Genomic DNA, 22,283 nt, shown 5'->3' on the forward strand with positions numbered 1-22,283 from the left:
AAAATCCTTGTATATAATTAATTTCGGACCACTTGCCTAAGCGTTGACAAAAACTACTGAGGTCGGTTAAAATGTTACGGTCTAGAGTGCCCTCAGGCGGCCATGGAGACTGATTGTCTAATTTATATTGTGGCCACGCCACAGTGGAGAGGAACACCAGTCGCTTTCGCCTGAGATCTTGTTCTAATTGCAAAGTTTTGAGGTTTTTTAGAAGACACCCTAAAGGGGAGTCTCCAGGTATTTTGGATTGGGGGTTTCCCATTGCCTTCCTCTCGCCAATAGGCGGAAACGGAAACCGAACTCTACCTGGCTACAAAGCGTCCTTTGGAGCCACCAGAGACCGGTGAGAGGCTCCTGGAGCCGGAATGGAGATTACCTCCAGGCGGACGTCTCCGTCCTGGACGGGTATCCCACGGACCGGAATGGAGTTCCTTTGGGCAGACGTCTCTGCCTTTGGGAACTTCCCTGGGTCACCTGGTGACCGGAAAAAAAAGCCTTGGGCCTGTGCAGGACTTCTGGCCAAGGGATATGAGAGGGAGGCAGAAGGTACTCACCCCTAGGAGACTTGGAGGTGGGGAAAGCGATGTCCAGGTCCTGGTCCCTCTGGGGTGTGGAAGGAGGAGGCTCCTCGGACCTTGGGGGCCCTGAGGAGGGGTCTCCTCCCGGGTTTCGGCACCAGCTGATTTGCTTTAATGCGACCCCCAGAGCAAATGCCAGAGAAAAGGCAAGTAGGCAAGGCAAAAAAACTTTATTTACAAGCCAATGTGAGGTAGGGGCGAGGTTCACTGGTCTCTGGCGGTGGAGGCCGACGAAGTCGCTCCGGTGTTCTCCCACGAGGTTCCTGGGTCCCGCGCACGAGGAGGGGCCCAGGAAGCTCGCTCCGGCATTCTCCGACGAGGTTCCTGGGTCCCACCTACGAGGAGGGGCCGAGGAAGTTCGCTCCGGCATTCTGGGGCAAGGTTCCTGGGTCCCGCGCACGAGGAGGGGCCAAGGAAGTTCGCTCCAGCGTCCTCAGGCGAGGTTCCCTGGGTCCCCCGTAGGGAGGAGGGGCCAAGGAAGTTCGCTCTGGCGTTCTCCGGCGAGGTTCCCGGGTCCCGCGAAGGAGGAGGAAGTTCGCTCCGCGCGCCCGCCAGGAGCAGCTTTTATGTCCTGGGCCCGGGAGTGGGAGGGCAGTGGGCGGGACATAGGCGGGTCAGGGGCGGGGTGGTAGGCGTGGCTAGGCGGGTTCCGGTTCTTCTCAGTCGGAGGTCGGTTGCGCCTGCACAGTCCACCCATGTCTTTCCCGGGCGTGGGAAAGTTGATGGTGAAGAACCCGGAACTGCGCCATCTTGTCTCTGTTCGTCCAAACGGTAGTTATCCCCATTTTTACAAGTAAAGAAACTTAAGCTCATAAAAGAAAAGTGACTTGCTCAAGGAGATATGGCTTTTAAGTGGTAAAATTAGGACTCAAACCTAGGTCATCTGACTTTTACTGTATTCTTATCACTGGTAGACTCCATAAAGCAAATGTATGATACATGTTAGTGACAACATAAGCTAAGTTTCAAGGCCCTCATTAAAACCATTTTATTGGCTTTTATAAAGCTGGAGTAGGATGTAATATTATGCAGAATAAATTGCCATGGATTTTTTTTTTTAAGAGCTGAACAGTTGCTTTGGTCTCCTTGGCAACAGTGTTCTCCTTCTGTCCAAGAAATTTAGTACATATAAATGAACATTTGAATTTTCTTTTAGAATTCAAATTCATTTTTTCTTTTACTTCCAAATTTCCTACATTTTCTCCTGTTTTCATTTTATTTGCAATTTTTTTTTTGAAGAAATACATGCTTATGATTTTAAAAAATAGTACAGAAGGGAAAACAATGATCCTAACTGCCTCTTCTTTTCCTCAGTTTGCTCCTTATAAGTCATTTTAAGTTTCTTTTTAGTTATTTTTGTGGTTACCATGAAAAGACCAAGTAATAGACTAGAACCGCTATTTCTTGATGTATTTTAAAGTTTTAGATATTATCTGTCAGATATATCCCTGTGCTATGAAAAATGGGAATTCACTCACTATTCTCTATGTCTCCTGAATTTTGATAGTTATGCTATTAGCATTAGTCATTTCGAAAGTTTAAACAATATAATTAATGCTAGCAAAGTTTGCAGGACAGTAAGTGCAACTAACAAACAGAGCTTCCAACTGGCCATTCTGTTTAAGGGGAGACTGGCAGAAAACATACTCTATACATGAAAACAGAGAAAACCCGTACCAGCTTATATAAGGTACCTAGCGTAGTCAAATACACAGAAACAGAAAACAGAATGTTGGGTACCAGCGGCTAAAAATCTATTGATGTTAAAGCTAACTAACGATCAAACCATAAAAAGGAAATAAGCTGCATGCAAAATAAGTAAAGCAATGGATACAGGAAAAAAACTGAGTTAAGTCAGGGAACACAAGAACTTAATGTTTTTTGATTAAATAAGACAATTATTCCATCAAATAAGGAAATATGCTATGAAAAAGGAACAGGAAACAATAATGAGCTCTTGGAAATTAAGAAAAAAACATTGACACACCACCCCTGCCAAATGCAATAGAAAATATAGAAGTTAAAGTTGAGGAAACATAGCAAAGGAAATAGGAAATATGAGGAAGTTGACATGGAGTAACTTCCCCAGAAATCCAATGTAAAGAAATCCTAGATGATAACAGTGTACTGATCCACCCTGGGGTTCCAGAAATATGTCTTAAAAAAGAATTCAGCATCTATGCCATAAATAGTAAAAAGCTGGAAGATGTTAGTAATATGGTGAAGATGGCGTGTTATTTCTGGTCAACAACATTAGAAAAAAAAAGAAGAAAAGAAAAAGCAGTAACCCAGGGAAGGGAAGGAGGGAGGGAGGAGGCAGACAGGAAGAAAGTAGGAAGGGAGGGAGGGAAGGAAAGAATGAAGGACCCGAATAAGCAAGGAAAGACAAAGCTGAGTAAGTTAAGTTGTGGTCTAAAAATGAAGCCAACTAAAATGGTGCATCATTTTGAACAACTAATTGATGGATCTTAAGGAAAGAAAAACAGATCTCCAGAGCTTTTTCATCATGCTAAACTGAATTTCTGTACCCATTAAATAACTCCCCATTTCTTCATCCCCTAAGCCTCTAGCAGCCACCATTTTGCTTTCTGTTTCTATGAATTTGACTACTCTACGTACCTCATGTAAGTGGCATCATACGGTATTTGTCTTTCTATGACTAGCTTATTTCACTTAGCATAATGCCTTCATGGTTCATCCATGTTGAAGATGAGATTTCATTTTGATTATAGAACAAAATGTACATGTCATCAAGTTATTTTGGGTTTGAGCTTATTGCACTTTGTTTCATGCTACTTTTTTGTCGGTGGAAATTGCATCTACTCCTCAGTACCCAATGACCCCTTCCTCCAGTTCTTTTTACATTGTAGGTTTAGTTCTTTTGTTCCTTTACTATCACTGTAATAAGTTCTCAGGGAGGGAAGACAAGTGTTTAAGTCTTTCATCTTGAACCAAAAGTCTTTATACTTTTATTTCTTCAAATTAAAAATGTACTTGAAACTGAAAACAGCTAAGATGTCCTTCAATAGGTGAATGAATAAGCAAACTGTTGCATATCAAATTTTTTTTTTTTGAGAAGGAGTCCTCGCTCTGTCACCCAGGGCTGGAGGTGCAGTGGCCAGATCTCAGCTCACTGCAAACCGCCTCCCGGGTTTACGCCATTCTCACTGCCTCCAGCCTCCCGAGTAGCTGGGACTACAGGCGTCCGCCACCGCCCTCGCCCAGCTAGCTTTTTGTATTTTTTTAGTAGAGACGGGGTTTCCCGTGTTAGCCAGGATGGGTCTCAGATCTCCTGACCTCCGTGATCCTGCCGCCCTCGGCTCCCAAAGTGCTCGGGAATTACAGGCTTGAGCCACCACGCCCGGCCTATTTCTTCAAATTAAAAATGTACTTGAAACTGAAAACAGCTAAGATGTCCTTCAATAGGTGAATGAATAAGCAAACTGTTGCATATCAAATATTATTCAGTGATTAAAACAAATCAGCTGTCAAGCCACGAAAAGAGATGAGCTATCAAGCTGTGAAAAGATGGAGAAACCTCAGATGTAGATTGCTTACTGAAAGAAGATGGTGTGGAAAAACTACATAATGTAGTAACTTTTCTGTAGATATATTTGAAAAGGAGTGCATCACATTTGAAAGCCCTTCATGTCTCACCTGACAGTTTTCAAAATAGGTAGACTAGCTACTTCTGTTTGTTATTTGGGGGACTTCTTTGCCCTGTTTTTTTGGTTTTTTGGTTTTTTTTCTTTCATAAAATCTGTTTGTTTAGTTCCTTCAAGTTTTCTACAAGGCCATTAGAAAACCTATTTGGATACGTCTTTGATCTAAAATTATTTTCCTGGCTGGGCGCAGTGGCTTACGCCTGTAATCCTAGCACTTTGGGAGGCTGAGGCAGGCAGATCACCTGAGGTCAGGAGTTCGAGACCAGCCTGGCCAACATGGTGAAACCCCATCTCTGTTAAAAATACAAAAAATTAGCCAGGCGTGGTGGCACTTGCCTGTAATCCCAGCTACCTAGGAGGCTGAGGCAGGAGAATTACTGGAACCCGGGAGGCAGAGGCTGCAGTGCGCTGAGATTGCGCCACTGCACTCCAGCCTGAGTGACAGAGCGAGACTCCATCTCAAAAAAAAAAAAAAAAATTTAAAAAAAGTGTTATTCCTATCTGTTCCTCTCCTCTTATTTAAAAAAATCAGAAAGAATGTGGAGAATCTAATAAAAAGGAATTTGTCATCATTTGATTCTTCCAGGCTTTACTTGTGAGATGCAGTGAATTAACAAAAGAATATACATCTTATTATATTTCATTAGCTCAGGGTTTTTGTTTTGTATTGTTTTGTAGAGAAACAGGGTCTCACCCTGTCACCTAGGCTAGAGTGCAGTGTGATCATAGCTCACTGCAGCTTCCTGGGCTCAAGTGATCCTTCTACCTCAGTTTCCCAAGTGGCTGGGACTACAGGCACAAGCCACCACACCTGGTTACATTAGCTTGTATTTCAATGATAATCCCTGGATAATCTAAATCAGATTTCTTTCATCCTTCCTTTTGGAGAGACAGCACGATTGGTTTGTTTCGTGGAGAAACCTATCTTTACCTAATTTATGTCTATTTTGTTTTTTAGAAATATTTCCCTCAAAATAAAAAGTTGATTAGTAATTTAGTGCAGATTTTACTGAAGGAGTATTGTTTTCATTAGTCAACTGCGATCTGCATTACTACTAATTAATACTGAGGCTGCTGCCCTCTAGTGTTGGGAGTTAATGGAGAAAATTATCTATGCTGGTGAGGAATAGGCAGGAAGGCAGTGAGATAGTGTTGCCAATCCTCATGGGATCTTTTACACCAAATCATTTAATGAGCAGTGTATCTTGCCAAACAAAACAATGGAAATGGCCATATTTAATGCCTTAAAGAGTATGAAGACTATAATATGCTAAATGAAAAATACCATATATCTCTGATTCAAAGACATTTTAATGTCTACCTTGTTAGAAAACATCTTTAATGTAAGTAGTGGTTTTATGTTGTGTTTCTGCTTCAGAATTTTTTCACATCATTTCTCTCTGAAATATTTCATTATTTATATAAGTAAAAATGAGGAAAAAACCTAAGTGTCCATGAATAAAGAAATGGTAACATAAACTGGAACACTCTGGAGTGAAAAGAATAGCATGGTTCTATATGTATTAAAAGGACCTCCAAGATATATAGACATAAAGAGAGATATAGATACATAGGTATGTAAGTTTATATTTTTTTAAATTTTATTTTATCGTAGTAAGAACACTTAACATGAGATGTACCCTCTTAACAGATTTTCCAGTATTCAATACAGTATGGTTAACTGTAGGTACAGTGCTGCACAGCATATCTCTAGAATGTATTCATCTGGCTTAACTGCAACTTTATGCCCCTTGCATAGCAGCTCTCTATTCCTCCTTCCCTGCAGCTGGCAACCACCATTCCACTCTTTGATTCTATGAATTTGACTATTTTAGATACCTCATATAAGTGAAATCATGCAGTATTTGCCCCTCTGTGCAAGATATATGTGAAATAAGCAAGTTATAGAACAACATGTACAATATGATGCCATATATATAAAAAAAGAGTTAAAGCAAAACTGTATTTTACAGGTATGTAGATGTGTAGTAAAGGTTTGGAAGAATGTATTACAAACCGTAAGCAGCACCTCTAAAGATAGGGTCTGGGAATGAGAGTAATGGTCAACGATGTCTGTAGCTTTATCTGTGTTATTAGTATTTTTTAAATAAGAGAAATCTGTTAATATAATTCGTAATAATTAAAGTAAAATTTAAAATATAAACAAAAATTAAGTGGTCAACTGTCTGACATTGGCTTTTAAGGGCAATAGGAGTTCAAAGTCAGGAAGATTTTTTATAAGAGGGAGAATTTGAGCTGGGACTTGAAGGGTAAGTAGGATACGAATAGATAACAGATATGGGGGCAGAAAATTTAAAGTGGACACAGTAGAATAATAAAATGGAAAATAACACTGATCAGGGACATGAAACTGAGCAGGAAGCATGCAGAAACCATAAAGAGATTTCTTAAGTATAGCGTGTGTATTGTGCTACTATGGTGAGTAAGTACAGGTGAAGGAAAACTAGATTTTATGAGTGATCATGTACCAGACATGGTACTTACTAGATGCTTTCATGTAGAAAGTCTCTTAATTCTCCCAGATTGTTTGAGGTAGTTATTTCCATTTTTTTAAGCCTATACACAAACCCAGGCTCAGAGAAGTATAGAGAGAGGGGGCTATTTGAATCCAAGAGGGTTTCAAACTCCTCTGCCCTTTGGGATCTGACCCCAACCTTTCTAATTTTTACATTTGATGTAATGAGAATTGAACTCTATTGCTGATTCTTGGCTGATTTATCTGGCTGCAGCATGTAATTAGGATGAGATGGAATGGAGTGGTGGAGGGGATCCTAGAAACTCTCATAGAAATGTAGATATAAAAGTTTTACATAAGGATGTTTGCTTTGTAAGAAAATCAGGAAAAAAAAGCCATGAGACTTACTAGCAAATTGATCTCTATCTTCTTTTTAAAAAGACAGAAAATGATAGCTCCCATTCTGTTAAATCATATATTTTGCTAACTTTGAATCACATCTTTTAAAAGAAAGATATTAGAATTTAAATTCCCATGTCCACCTCTCTGATTCCATTCTCCTCCCTTCTTCCTTTCCTCAAAGTAACCAAAGCATATCTAGGAATACTAGGGTTTTGTTTGATTTTCTTGTTCAGTTAAAATATAATTTTGTTTTTCACTTAAATGAAGATAACTGTGGGAGGCTGGGTGTGGTGGCTCATGCCTGTAATCCCAGCATTTTGGGAGGCCAGGGCAGGAGGATCGCTTGAGCCCCGGAGTTTGAGACCAGCCTGGGCCAAGTAGGGAGACCTCGTCTCTACAAAAAGTAAGTAAAATTAGCTGGGCATGATGGCATGTGCCTATAGTTCCAGCTACTTGGGAGGCTTAGGTGGGAGGCTTGCTTGAGCCCGGGAGGTTGAGGCTGCAGTGAGCTGTGATGGCACCACTGCACTCCAGCCTGGGTGACAGATTGGGACCCTGCCTCAAAAAAATATATATATATATATTTTTTACAGATATTGCCAAATTGCATTACAGAGAATGTGCACCAATGTATTCTTCTACCAACAATATATAAAAGTGCCTGCTTTCTCAAATTCTTGACTCCACAATGCAGTATCAAATATTTGTCTTTGCCATTGTGAAAATAAAACCGTATTTTATTTTAGCTTTAATTTCCATTTTCTTATAAGTGAAGTTGTATATTTTCATATACTTAAAAGATACCTGTATTTCCTTTTCTATGAACTGTTTTCATTTCTTTTGCTAACTTTTCTATCAAGTTATTAATCTTTTCTCCTGTTTTAATGCTAAAGAAATAAGCCTTTGATTGATTTATCGTGTATCACAAATGTTTTTTCTCAGTTTGTCTTTTGAATTTATATATGTAATTTTTATCATGTAGAGCATAATTATAATTTTATTGACAGCATAGTTTTTCACTTGGTAAATATATCATATTTAACCATTTCCTTTTGGTGGATGTCTTATTCTGATTTTAAAACTATTTTGAATAATGCTGAGAGCATCATTTTGCATACAACTTTTTCCCTTAGATTATTTCCGTAACATGTAAAGATGACATATACATATAGAGATATTTAACTTCTGAGAAATGCAGTCAGACCATAATTGTAGCCTAATTTCAGAAGAATATGAAAATTGGGCTTTATTGAAAAAGAAAAAGCATATTATTGTTTCCTTTCTTGGTAGTTTTCATGCTGATGGGCAGGGTTCTCCTGTTGGTAGTATTTTCGCCATTTCAAAATATGCATGAAACATCAAGCTATGAATCTTTTATCTGGTATACGGGTATACGTTAAATTAAGCACAAAACTATGGAATCTCAGTTGACAGAAACCTAGATATTATCTTATTTAAGCTCCTACTCAGAATAAAAACATGTTCTGTAGTATCCCAAATAGGTAACTTCCATGTGAGAACATTTCTGGTATAGTGGAGTCTTGTCTTACTTAGGAGTTAGATTCCAAAGTCAATAAATAATGAAAATGGTATAAAATTTTAAAATCACCCTTGTAAACCCTTAAATTGTCCAAGAACTACAAGATACATGATTTCAAGTATCTAGCCTTATATAGTAATATATAAGAATATGTTAACATATGTAGTAATGTGCCATATATAATAGAGCACATGCACAAAATACAATTTTAATATTTAGGAGGCAGGGCTAAATACATATAGTGGAGTACATGTAAGTTAAGCGTAATAAAGCCATACTATATAGTGCAGTGCAGTGTTGTATGGTAGAAAGACTTCTACTTCTAGAAATGGCAGATGAGGTAATTTGGATAATCTTCCTCCAACAACTGGAAAAAATAGATAAAATATAGATTTTAAAATCTGTTTGAAGGTGTTATTTAATGTTAGTCAAGAGTTTCCAGTTCAAGATTTGGAAGAAGAAGGAAATTCCAGGCCACAGTCTAGAAGAAGACAGAAATTCAGAGAGCTGAGTTTAGTATGTAGGGCCACTTTTGCCCAGGGCACATTTACTGATCAGGATAGGCAGCTAAGAAGATTGGCAGTCTTTTTGTTGGTCTTGCTAGTATAGAGGGACAAAAATTGGAAGCTAGGCCGTATCGCGGGTAGAGACCCCGAGAACACTCTTACTTTAGAAGTCCAAAGGGCTGCCCTGTGAATACTGGTGAACTCAAAGTAAACACTCCTTGTACAGACTATATTCCAGTTTTGAGTCATTTGGATGGCTTGGAAATTGGATTAAAGTGAACTGAGATTGCTAGTGCTTTCAGATGCCTGAGAAAAGCAGGCCGGGCGCGGTGGCTCAAGCCTGTAATCCCAGCACTTTGGGAGGCCGAGACGGGCGGATCACGAGGTCGGGAGATCCAGACCACCCTGGCGAACACGGTGAAACCCCATCTCTACTAAAAAAATACAAAAAACTAGCCGGGCGAGGTGGCGGGCGCCTGTAGTCCCAGCTACTCGGGAGGCTGAGGCAGGAGAATGGCGTAAACCCGGGAGGCGGAGCTTGCAGTGAGCCGAGATCGCGCCACTGCACTCCAGCACTCCAGCCTGGGCGACAGAGCGAGACTCCGTCTCAAAAAAAAAAAAAAAAAAAAAAAAAATCCGAAAACAAAAAAAAAAAAAAAACAAAAATAAAAAATAAAATGAACAAATTTAACAACACTTTAGAGAGGAATCAGAGAGAGAATTAGCAAACTACAAGATAGGTCAGTGAAAAATATTCAGAACAAAGCATGGAATGACAAAAGGATTGGGGGGAAGTGGGGGAATAAAAGAGAGGCTATGAGACATAAGATGATACAGGAAAAGGTCTAACATGCTATTCACTGGAATCTCTTAAGGAGAGGAAAGAGATAGTTGCTATGAAATTTCCTAAAGTGATGAATGACATTAATCCACAGGTTAAGAGTTTGGTGTTCCAAAGGAATATAAATCATTCTGTTACAAATATATATGCACACATATGTTCATTGCAGCACTATTTACAATAACAAAGACATGGGATCAATCCAAATGCCCATCAGTGATAGACTGGATAAAGAAAATGTAATATATATATCTCTCCATAGAATACTATGTATACATAAAAAGGATTGAGAGCATGTTCTTTGTAAGGACATGGATGGAGCTGGAAGCCATTATCCTCAGCAAACTAACACAGGAACAGAAAACGGAACTCCGCATGTTCTCACTTACAAGTGAAAGCTGAAAAATGAGAACACCTGGACACGGGGAGGGGAACAACACACACTGGGGCCTGTCAGGGAGGCATGGGGAGGGAGAGCATCAGGATAAATAGCTAATGCATGTGGGACTTAATACCTAGGTGATGGGTTGATAGGTGCAGCAAACCACCATGACACACATTTACCTATGTAACCTGCACATGTATCTGGAATATAAAATAAAGTAAAATTTTAAATAAGAGTTTGGGGTTAATTTGTGTTCTGTAAACTTTTCTCCTTGATTACATAAGTAATCCTTCCCTATGAAGATATAAGGAACAATCACATTTTTTTAGTTTTATTTTTCTACGCATTTATGTATATTTTACGAATTTGGAATTGTATTACACATATGGTTTATATACTTACCCCCCTAATATATCTAAGTATTTTTGCATATTAAAATTCTATTGTGATTTTTTAATACGTTATTTTAATGTATTATTACATCAGCCTTTTTATTTAACCAGTTTTCTTTTTTTTTTTTTTTTTGAGACGGAGTCTTGCTCTGTTGCCCAGGCTGGAGTGCAGTGGCCGGATCTCAGCTCACTGCAAGCTCCGCCTCCCGGGTTCACGCCATTCTCCTGCCTCAGCCTCCCGAGTAGCTGGGACTACAGGCGCCCGCCATCTCGCCCGGCTAGTTTTTTTGTATTTTTTAGTAGAGACGGGGTTTCACTGTGTTAGCCAGGATGGTCTCGATCTCCTGACCTCGTGATCCACCCGTCTGGGCCTCCCAAAGTGCTGGGATTATAGGCTTGAGCCACCACGCCCGGCCACCAGTTTTCTATTAACATGTGGTTTGCTTACTTTTTTTATTATTATTAATATTACTTTAGTGAATATCCTTATGACTAAATCATAATGTGCATCCGTGATTATTTCCTCGGGATAAATTTCTAGAAGTAGAATTGCTAAAACAAAGACTATTTAATATTTAAGCTACTTAAAACATTGGCAAATTGTCATCTGAGATGTTGTATCGATTTATAGTCCCTCTAGCAGATTGTATTTTTTTAAAGATGGCTGCAACTATATGTCCCATTCCACATGTTCTTACTGTGTGACTTTGGTACTCCTTAATTGAATGGTGGGATCTGTGTTCCCTCTGCTGGAACCTGGGTGGATCTTTGTAGCTGCCTAAAGAAATATAGTACAAAGCAGGTGCGGTGGCTCATGCCTGTAATCTCAGCACTTTGGGAAGTTGAAGTGGGAGTATTGCCTGAAGCTAGGAGTTCAAGCCCATCCTGGGCAACATGGCAAGACCCCATCTCTTTAAAAAATTAAAAAGCCAGGCATAGTGGTGTATGCCTGTAGTCTCAGCTACTTGGGAGGCTGAGGTAGGAAGATTGCTTGAGACTGGGAGGTAGAGGCTGCAGTGAGACATGTTTTTCTCCACAGTACTCTAGCCTACATGACAGAGTGAGACTCTGCCTCAAAAAAATAAAAATAACAATAATAAATACAGTGCAGTGGAAATTAACATGCCTTTCAGAGCTAGGCTATAAAAGGTAATATGACTTCCACTTGGCTTGCTTGCTTATGGGACACTTGCCTTTGGAACCCAACACTGCAAGGAAACCAAGGCCACAAGGAGTGGCCTCTGTAGGTGTGCCATTTGATGGCCTCCACTAGGCCCCAGCCTACAGTCAGCATCACTGCCAGATAGACAGGCCTACAGCAGTACACAGACAAGCCATCCTGGCTGTGCCCTTTCTGAATTCCTAACCCATAGAAACTCTGAAAGATAATTAATGATTATTGATTGAAACCATTAAGTTTAAAGTGGTTTTTTACTAAGCCATAGCAATAAATATACTCTCATTCCACAGCACTGGGCTTATTCATTTTAAAAACTCTTAATCAATTTTAGGTGAAAATGGTATCTTGTTTTAATTTTCATTTCCTTGGTTACTCGAGTTAATTTTCATTCCCCAGCACTGGGCTTACTCATTTTAAAATTCTTAATAAGTTTTAGGTGAAAAACGGTATCTTGTTTTAATTTTCATTTCCTAGGTTACTATTGGGGGCCGGGGAGGGGAGGGGAAGCAATGGTTAGTGTGCTGGGTATAGATATTATTTCAAACTCAGTAAGTCTAATACTGAACTCCATTATCTCTCTACTCCCAACTTGTTCCTCACCCTCCTTGCTCCACAATCCAACTCCTACTAATCTTTCACTTTTCAGTTCAAGTATTACTTCCACTGGGTGCAGTGGCTGACACCTGTAATTCTAGCACTTTGGGGAGGCCAAGACAGGAGGATCGCTTAAGCCCGGGAGGTCCAGGCTGCAGTGAGCTGATATGTCACCACTGTACTCCAGCCTGAGCAACAGAACGCACTCTGTCTCAAAAAAAAAAAGAGAAAAACACAAACAAACAAAAAACCCTACAAATATGCCAAAGTTTCAGTGAGCTGATATGTCACCACTGTACTCCAGCCTGAGCAACAGAACAAGACTCTGTCTCAAAAAAAAAAGAGAAAAACACAAACAAACAAAAAACCCTACAAATATGCCAAAGTTTCAATGGCTTACACAGTGTAAGTTTATTTCTTGCTGATGTTACAGCCCAGTGCTGGTCCATGAGGTAGGAGGTAAAGGAGGGGGATTTTGTTCCATGAAATCATTTATTCCATCTTGTTGCTACATACTCCTGTAGGTCCTTAGAGTCCTCTCTGTTTAATGGGGAAATGGGGAAAGAGGAGTGGTGGGGGAGTAGGTCTGGGGCTAGGCATGGAAGTGGTGCACATCTCTTTCATATCCAGTGACTATAACTCTGTCACATGGTCTCGTTTAGCTCCAAGGGAGGCTGGCCATGGTGCCCAGGGAAAAGAGTAGAACATGATTCTTGTTTTTTACAGGTGAGGATACTGGAGTGAAATTACCTGTTCAAGGTCATAAAGCTAGTAATAGATGTTACTGGAGCCCTTGAACTTAGTACACTTAGTGACTTCCATGATCACTTACTGACAAAACCTATAGAGTTTGAAAAGTTAATCTCAAAAATCATCACATATGCTTGGAATCTAAAGTCTAAGGAAAGGTGAAGTGACTTGTTCAGGATGATTTAGCTAAGCAATTGCTGACTCAAGATCAGGGCCAAACCTTCTAGAATTATTACTTCAGTGATCTTTCTCTCCTACAGTGGTCTACTGAGCACATTAGCCAATAATTGGATTCTTTGTTGGTCAAGAAAAGTATGATGTGTCACAATATTTGTAGAAAGACAATAAACATTTGAAATATTTTATGTTGACTACCTTATATGAGAAATATTTTTTACTTAAACCTTAACAGAGACAAGTTTGACTATGTAATTGAACAGTAAAATTGAGCTCATTGTATGTGCTCTGTTAAAATTATAGTTTTTTTTTAAACAAAGATAGTTTTTTTTGAAACAAAATAATTAACTTTTTTTAATCTTTCACACTAATTTGGTATATCTAATATTCTTAAATGATAATATTATATTTCAAGGATTATTTTCTACTTTGGGGTACTTAGTACTTCATTTTGTGGATATGATTTTGTGTTTATTAAGCAATTATTCAAATAAATCTCATTTCATATGATGAGTATATTTTATATTCAAGTTTTTTGTCTAAGCCAAATTTATGTTAATTTCTACCAATTTTTTTAAGATAGGGAAATTAAATTTAGAATTACACAAAAATTATTTAAATAGGAAAGAATGATTAGTTTAGCATGAATATAGTTTGGACTTAATAAGGAAACATCTGATTTAGAAAACCTGTTCTGCTCCAAGACTCTAGACTTGGATCTTCAAATTGGCTTACCCTCAGAAGTAAATGTCAGCTGTGTTTACCTTTCAGATTTTCAGATTGCACTTTCCTATTTTAACTTCTGGTTAGAAATAAACTTTAAAATTTGTTTGTCTTTCATTCATGATGGGGGGCAAAATAATAAATAGATAAACAAAATAAAAATGTTTTTCTCTGTAGTTATATAAAACTGGTATTAAGTCTCTGTCATTAACATTTAAAAATGTTATGTACAATTTTGCAACTTTAGATATATTTGAGTTATTAAGAGTCAATTTTGTATATTGGCTCCCCTTTAGATGTATAACAATATTAGAATTTGCAATTTTTTTTTTTAGACAGAGTTTCACTCTTGTTATCCAGGCTGGAGTGCAAATGGCATGATCTCGGCTCACTGTAACCTCCGCCTCCCAGGTTCAAGTGATTCTCCTGCTTCACCCTCCTGAGTAGCTGGGATTATAGGTGCCCACCACCATGCCTGGCTAATTTTTTGTATTTTTAGTAGAGGCAAGGTTTCACCATGTTGGCCAGGCTGGTCTCAAACTCCTGACCTCAGGTGATCCATCCACCTCAGCCTCCCAAAGTGCTAGGATTATAAGCATAAGCCACCGTGCCCAGACTGAATTTGGGATTTTAAATATATATTATGTTCTTTTAGGTCTGTTCCAATCTTCTAAACAATGCGATTCATGTTTTTGAGTGTATTTAAGCTGTTAGGTTTTGTACTAGAATACTAATAGAGTAGATTCAAATTGTGTTAGAATTATTAAAATAGTAGGTTTATCAGATAAATAGGAAAAAAGATTTACAGGTAAACTCTTCCATATGGTTTGGCTGTTTTGTCCCCTGTAAATCTCATGTTGAAATGTGACCTCCAGTGTTGGAGGTGGGTCCTGGTGGGAGGCATTTGGGTCATGGGGGTGGTTCCCTCATGAATAGCTTGGTTCTCTGCTGGTGACAATAAGGAGTTGTCACGCTGTTAGTTCACATGAGAGGTGATTGTTGAAGAGCCTGGCAGCTCTCTTTTGTTCCCTCATTCATCATGTGATAAGCTGGCTATTCTTCGCTTCTGTTATGACTGAAAGCTTCCTGGGCCTCACCAGAAGTGGAGCAGATGCTGGTGCTATGCTTGTACAGCCTGCAGAACTGTGAGCCAAATAAATCTTATTTCTTTATGAATTACCCAGCCTCAAGTATTCCTTTATACCAATGCAGACAAGCTAACACACTTCTCATTGGCAAACTTGATTACATTTTTTACACTCTTTTATACACATTTATATTTATTATACATAAATAATATAGAAGTCCCTAGTTATGAACAGAATAGGTTCAGAAAACTTGGGCAAGTTCAAAATAATCCTTCGTAAGTGAATGTTAGTACTTTCATTGGTCGGCAGGCAGAGTTGATGTGAGTTTTGGTCTGGTGTGTAACCTTCTTCACATCTGTGAAAGTTTGTAAGAAGTTAATTTTTTTAAGTGATTTTAGAAAAATCAATTATTTCATGTTTTTCTATGAATTTGGGCCTTATGGTTCTACAATATGGAAAAAAGAAAACTCCACAAGTATTATGTAAGAAGATACTTTCTTTTCTTCATTTCAGCCATGTAAAGTTGAAGCAAACCATAGGATTAGAACTTAAAGGAAAATTTTGGTATACAGGTAAAATTCGAAAATAATGCATGGCTTTTTTCTATATTCTGCACCTTACTGACTTCATACTAAACAATTAGCTTTATTACCGATGAAGTACAGAGAAATGCTAGTAGTCACTAAAATCTTTTCGATTTTCTGCAGGATTACTTTTTTGGAGTACTAAAATTGTTAGGATTCTAAGATATGCTAGTTAAAAGCAAATTTATTTCAGATGGAATGCATTTACTTTCTAAATAATTAATTTTCATTTTATATAATAGGTCAGTGTGTATTTTTTTTTTTTTTAATTGAGACGGAGTCTTACTCTGTTGCCCAGGCTGGAGTGCAGTGGCGCGATCTCGGCTCACTAAATTGCCTCCCTGGTTCAAGTGATTCTCCTGCCTCAGTCTCCCAAGTAGCTGGGACTACAGGCACACGCTACCATGCCCAGCTAATTTTTGTATTTTTAGTAGAGAGAAGGTTTTGCCATGTTGGCCAGACTGGTCTTGAACTCCTGACCTCAGGTGATCCGCCCGCCTCGACCTCCCAAAGTGCTGAGATTACAGATGTGACCCAACGTGCCCAGCCTGGTGTGTATGTTTCTTGAAAGCAGGTCAGTCAAATAGATTTCCTACTGTCTTCCTCCTCTTTTTTTTTTCTTGACTAGGCTTCTACCCCCAAGTAATCAATGAATTGTAAATAAGAGAGCACATTTAGAAAGCAAACAATAATTTGCATTTGAGAGAACACCAATATATGTTTTATAGATTCAGATCTTATCAGTAGCTTTCTGTGAATGGGAAAAGGAGAGCAATTTGTGAGGTAAAAAATCATTCACATCACACACAAGTAGAGGTTTTTCTGAGCCATCATGAATACCTAACTAGTTTTTAACCATAAAAAAGTAATATATACATAAAATATCCAAACAGCATCATGGCTCTCCAATAAAAATAAGTCACTTTTCTACTTGAAATCCCATGCCTAATATTCCCTTCAGAGGTAATCACTATTTTAGTCTCTTATTTTGCGTGGAATACTTCTAGATGATGTATAAATATACACATACCTCTTTTTATATAAATGAAAACACTGTATATACTCTTCTGCTCTCCTTTTCATTTATTATACCTGAGTTCAACATGAAAATTTCATTTAAAAATAATTAGTTGGCTGGGCGCAGTTGGCTCATGCCTATAATCCCACACTTTCGGAGGCTGAGGCGGGCGGATCACGAAGTCAGGAGATGGAGACCATCCTGGCTAACACAGTGAAACCTCGTCTCTACTAAAAACACAAAAAATTAGCCGGGCGTGGTGGCGGGCACCTGTAGTCCAAGCTTCTTGGGAGGCTGAGGCAGGAGAATGGCGTGAACCCGGGAGGCAGCGGAGCTTGCAGTGAGCCAAGATCGTGCCACTGCACTCCAGCCTGGGCGACAGAGCGAGACTCCGTCTCAAATAATAATAATAGTAATAATAAATTTATAATTCTTTAGAATCTTCATATATTATAGTTTATAAAATCGTAGTGATATAATGACTTTAGAAAAAAATACAAATGTAAGTTCATCTGAATGGAGAATATGTGATAATTATGGCTGCGTAGATAGCTTTTTAGGTTATATTTTTAAAAGTTTATAACATCAACATCTATGTCTCACTGTTAAACAGTGGAGAAATCTGAATGTAAAGTAGATTTCAAATGCCTGTTGTCATAATTATTTAGCTCTTTTTGCCATAAAAGTGTATTTGTTATGTCTAGTATATCATGATTCTTTATTCATTTTCATTTTTCTCTAACTTACAAGCTTTTCAACAACCAGGAATTAGGTTAGTACTGCTTGTGATGTCTATAATTGGGAATGGAATTTTTAGGCCCTACTCTAGTAGCTGTACAGTTAAACATTAGGAAGTATACTCAGTAACCAACAGCATTTATGTCTGGTGGATCATTTATATATATGTGTGTGTGTATACATATGTATATACACATACATATATGTATATGTGTATATACATATATATACTCAATTATGATATACACATACACTATTATATATCATATAACTACATATATACACATATCACACACTACAATGATAATATATGCACACATTATACTTATATACACAATATATACTATTAGGTAGTACATGATAATATGAACCACCTATACCTGCTAATATAAAGGAACATCACTTTATTGCTTTGTAACTGGAATTAATTGTTATCAGAAGCCATTATTACACACCCAACACAATTATTTTGCTTTTAGAGAGATGGGCATTGAGGACTTTAGAGCCGCAGACCAGCTTAGGTTCCCAAAGACTGTCTAAATTATCACGAGTGCCGAGCTCAGTGGATATAGGGCTCACCTCCCTAAAGTCTTAGTTTCCTCCTCTATCAAGGCTAAAGTATAAATAATAAATAACTACCCATAAGGTGCTGCAGTGAACCTTCTTATATGAATAAAATGCTTATTGTTCATGTTGAAGCGTAAATTTTTGTGGACAGAAATCTATGGGCCAAAAGGCACCATGCTTGTCTGCAATTTAAATTTGTACTGCTTGTAAAACCACTGGCTAAAAAGCCGCAGATCCTAATTTACATTCCTACTAGCAAGGCGTAATTACAGTGCCTATGTACCCTCTTAACGTGAAGAAGTCTTTCAGATTTTTTGCCAATTCTTATGGCCAAGTCTTTAAATGTTAGCCCCCCTCTTCAAGTCTCTATTGACCCTATGAAGAATCTAGTGGTATCTTTAGAAATGAATAGTATCCCAGATATTGTTATTCATATTTTCCCTTAAGAGCTATCACTATTTTTATGTAGGTTATTTGCTTAGTGTGTGCCATTTTATGAAACAGAAGCTCCTTAGAGACTGGGATTTTTTTATATTCTCGCCAGTATTCTATTTATGCTGTATGATATAAAACTAATAGATGTTTAAGGAGACAGAGTATATATTTATATGCCAATAGTATAAAATATTATCTTATATTTATATATTTATATATAAAAGTAATAGATGTTAAAGCATATATATGTGTGTCTCGGCCTCCCAAAGTGCTGGGATTACAGGCATGAGCCACTGCGCCCAGCCGAAACTTGATATTCTTTTGTGAAGCACCATTTTCAGTGACAGGTATTCTTGAGATTTATGAAAATAAGTTAAAGTACATGACAATGAAATACAGAATCCCAAATATAGATGTTGGCATGCCCTGCCTCACAAACCATGTTTGGAATGAATTTGTATTCTCATTCTTAATTAAGTTCACACTTAACACATAAAATATTTTTATGGTCAACTTGTGCCATAGATAAATTGAATCGTTTTCTGTGATTTTTAAGCAGTAGAAAGGAATATCTGTTCATTTTGAATTGCAGAGGTCTAGGTAGGAAACTGGTAGGCATGTTTTGATGGTATTTATCCAGTAGTGTCTCTATTTCTCTTAAAACTTAATGTATTAGCCAGGCCTGTAATCCCAGCTACTCAAGAGGCTGAGGCTAGATCACTTGAGCCCAGGAGTTTGAGGTTACAGTGAACTATGATTGAAATCTAACATAGACTCTAACTTAATTGAGGTCATTTTTTACTAAGAGGTTTATTTTGGATTCAAAGCTCTTAAATATCAAATTTTTTAAAAAAAGAACATTCTTTAATATGCTATACAAATGCTATAAAATTTAGAGATATGTAAATCACCCTCAACAGGCCCTTTCTCCTTTGGGGACTCAGTGAATGGCAGGTATTATTTTATCATACATACAAAGAAGTAGCACTGTGGAATTTATATTGAATGTTGAACCTTGTGATATATACATATTGACCCCTCCGAAGGGCTTAATATTAGGACTCTGCTTGGATTCCTGGTTAAGTTTTAATGCTTCTTCTTTATAGAATCCCAAAACAAAAGAGCAGATTGAAAACCTGTTACGGAATGGGATGAACAAGGAGCTGCGAGATCGTCTTTGTTGCCGAATGACTTTTGGGACTGCAGGACTTCGTTCTGCCATGGGGGCAGGGTTTTGCTATATTAATGACCTTACAGTAATACAGTCAACACAGGTAAGTATTATCAAGTATTAAGAGTGTACTTTTGACCAGACATGGTGGCTCATGCCTGTAATCCCATCTCTTTGGGAGGCTGAGGCGGGTGGATCACAAGGTCAAGAGATCGAAATCATCCTGGCCAACATGGTGAAACCCCATCTCTACTAAAAATACAAAAATTAGCTGGGCATGGTGGTGCGTGCCTGTAGTCTCAGCTACTTGGGAGGCTGAGGCAGGAGAATTGCTTGAACCTGGGAGTTGGAGGTTGCAGTGAGCCGAGATTGCACCACTCACTGCATTCCAGCCTGAGGACAGAGCAAGACTCTGTCTCAAAAAAAAAGTGTACTTTTTCTCAGTCTGTTTTTTCTTTTTAAATTTATAAATTAGGTAGTGCCATTCTAAACGCACACACACACAAAGCTTTATTTCCCAGAAGTTACTCTTTATAAGTAAAAACTGTAGACTCAATTCTGACGTTTAGTCTTGCCCAAGATTTTAGAAGTCATTTGTGTATCTTCATGGTCACAGACTGACTTTCTGATTAAGAGTTATTTTGGTTGCCATTGTCAACTTCTTAACAATGTTGCTTTGCATTTGAAACCAAGAAGTGTATATTAGCATATCCAATTAATACAAAGAAACAAACTTAGATAGAAGAAAATAACTACTCATTTTGGCATATGGCCATTTATAAAGGTTAACCAGAATTTGGAAAATTTAGTTGAAAATATTTTCCTTTATCACATATCCTTTATGTGGGTTTCTATATCCACATGAGAGTTAATATAGTTGTGTAATATGATACAATTTGTTTTACTTCTCTCCATTGTTATGCAGCTCACTCTAGAAGCAAATTGCTTCTCTTTGCAAGTGAATCATCCTGTTTCAAATAACGATACTTTTGAGGCCAATAATGTATTTAACTTATACTAAAAATAGTTCTGGGCTAGAGAATTATTCAGTAGACATAATTCTAATTGATACTCCCAAACAGTAAATCATCTTTAGCCTTATTCTGAGAGAATTCTCTAAAGCCAAGGCCTAATGCAGAGGTAGGAGAGAAGGAATGAGGGGATGGTTGAATAGGTAGGATACCTGCCCCTTCCTCACCCACCCCTCCCCCTGTTCCTCAACCAGAGATGCTTTAGTTCATTATTTTCTTACACATTTAGTCTTTTCATATGCTTTCATTCTAAGTGAAGATTTCTTGACTTTACAAAAAGGGGTAGGGGAGGTGTTTGAAAAGCAATTTCTACAGAAGTGCACATTTTCACTGGATTTGGGGTTCCATTGTGTGAAGTGGAAAAGCCGGTTGGAATCTGATTCTTAAGCCCTAGCCCTTTTCAGACTCTGTTAGGTTGGTGCAAAAGTAATTGAGGTTTTGGTCATTTTTTTTAATGGCAAAAACTACAATTACTTTTCCACCAACCTAAAAATATACGGAAATAAGATGCATTCTCATAGCAGAGATTAATATGAGGGTCTGTGAGGTTTTAGGATAGTATCATCATTAGAAATAAGTTGTTGAATCTAGCTAATATACTAAGCATGCACTCACTCATAGCTTATACGTTGGGAAAATTAATTGTACTTGAGAAACTCAAGCACCAGAAGTCACTGCGGCTTTGTTTGGTGCTACCACATACTTATTTATCAGTGCCTGCCATATAATAGATCTTCAATAAATCAGTATAACTTAGTTTGGCCTTAGGCAAGACATTACATGGAGCTTTAATCTTATTGTCTCCTCTTCTTAAAAGACATATTGAAAGAGACCAAATTAGAAATGGTGTCTGCATTGCTTTCTTTTCAGGGTGTTAGGATTAAATGTCCCATCTTTTATGTGGAACTCATTTTAAAGGACTATAATAATATAAAATGTTAAAATGCTATTTTAGATATTAAAGTATTTATTAAACTTAACAAATCATTCGTAAGGTAGTTAAATGGTTTTAGTTTGTCATTGTGATGTTTTCAATATGAAATACTTTATTTCATTTTTTTGTCATCCATGACTGCACATTTTCTAGTCTATGGTATTTTTCTGTGAGATTTTAAAACCAAAGAATTACAAATGGGATCAACCATCATAAGAAATGTTCTAGTGAAGAACTGTGTTGCTGATTAAAAATGTTTGCATCATAAATAGGTCAAATCTTTTGGTTAACTTCAGTCATATGATCTAGCAAGGATTTAAGACAATTAAAATTCTGTTCTCTAGAGCCTTCAGACAAGAAACAATTTATGTTGGCTCTTCTAATCTTTTTTTTTTTTTAGCTTATTGATGCTCATGTTTCTTCTGCTTTTCCTAATGTTTTACTTATTGTATTGGATTTAGTGGTTACTAAATCGGTATTTCCATGGTATTAAATGTGTCTGAAAATC

General features: G+C 37.9%; 1 protein-coding gene across 1 annotated transcript in view; it reads left to right on the plus strand.

The window, feature by feature from the left end:
• The window catches only part of PGM2L1 (phosphoglucomutase 2 like 1), a 65,072-nt gene that overhangs the window by 8,265 nt on the left and 34,524 nt on the right, over positions 1-22,283 (plus strand). Inside the window, exon 2 of the mRNA XM_017885242.1 lies at positions 19,746-19,913. Within this exon, the coding sequence (XP_017740731.1) occupies positions 19,746-19,913 (168 nt within the window). The remainder of the gene's footprint in view (positions 1-19,745; positions 19,914-22,283) is intronic.

This window comes from Rhinopithecus bieti, unplaced genomic scaffold (assembly GCF_001698545.2).
Source record: "Rhinopithecus bieti isolate Rb0 unplaced genomic scaffold, ASM169854v2 scaffold_14549, whole genome shotgun sequence".
NCBI classification, from domain to species: Eukaryota; Metazoa; Chordata; class Mammalia; order Primates; family Cercopithecidae; genus Rhinopithecus; species Rhinopithecus bieti.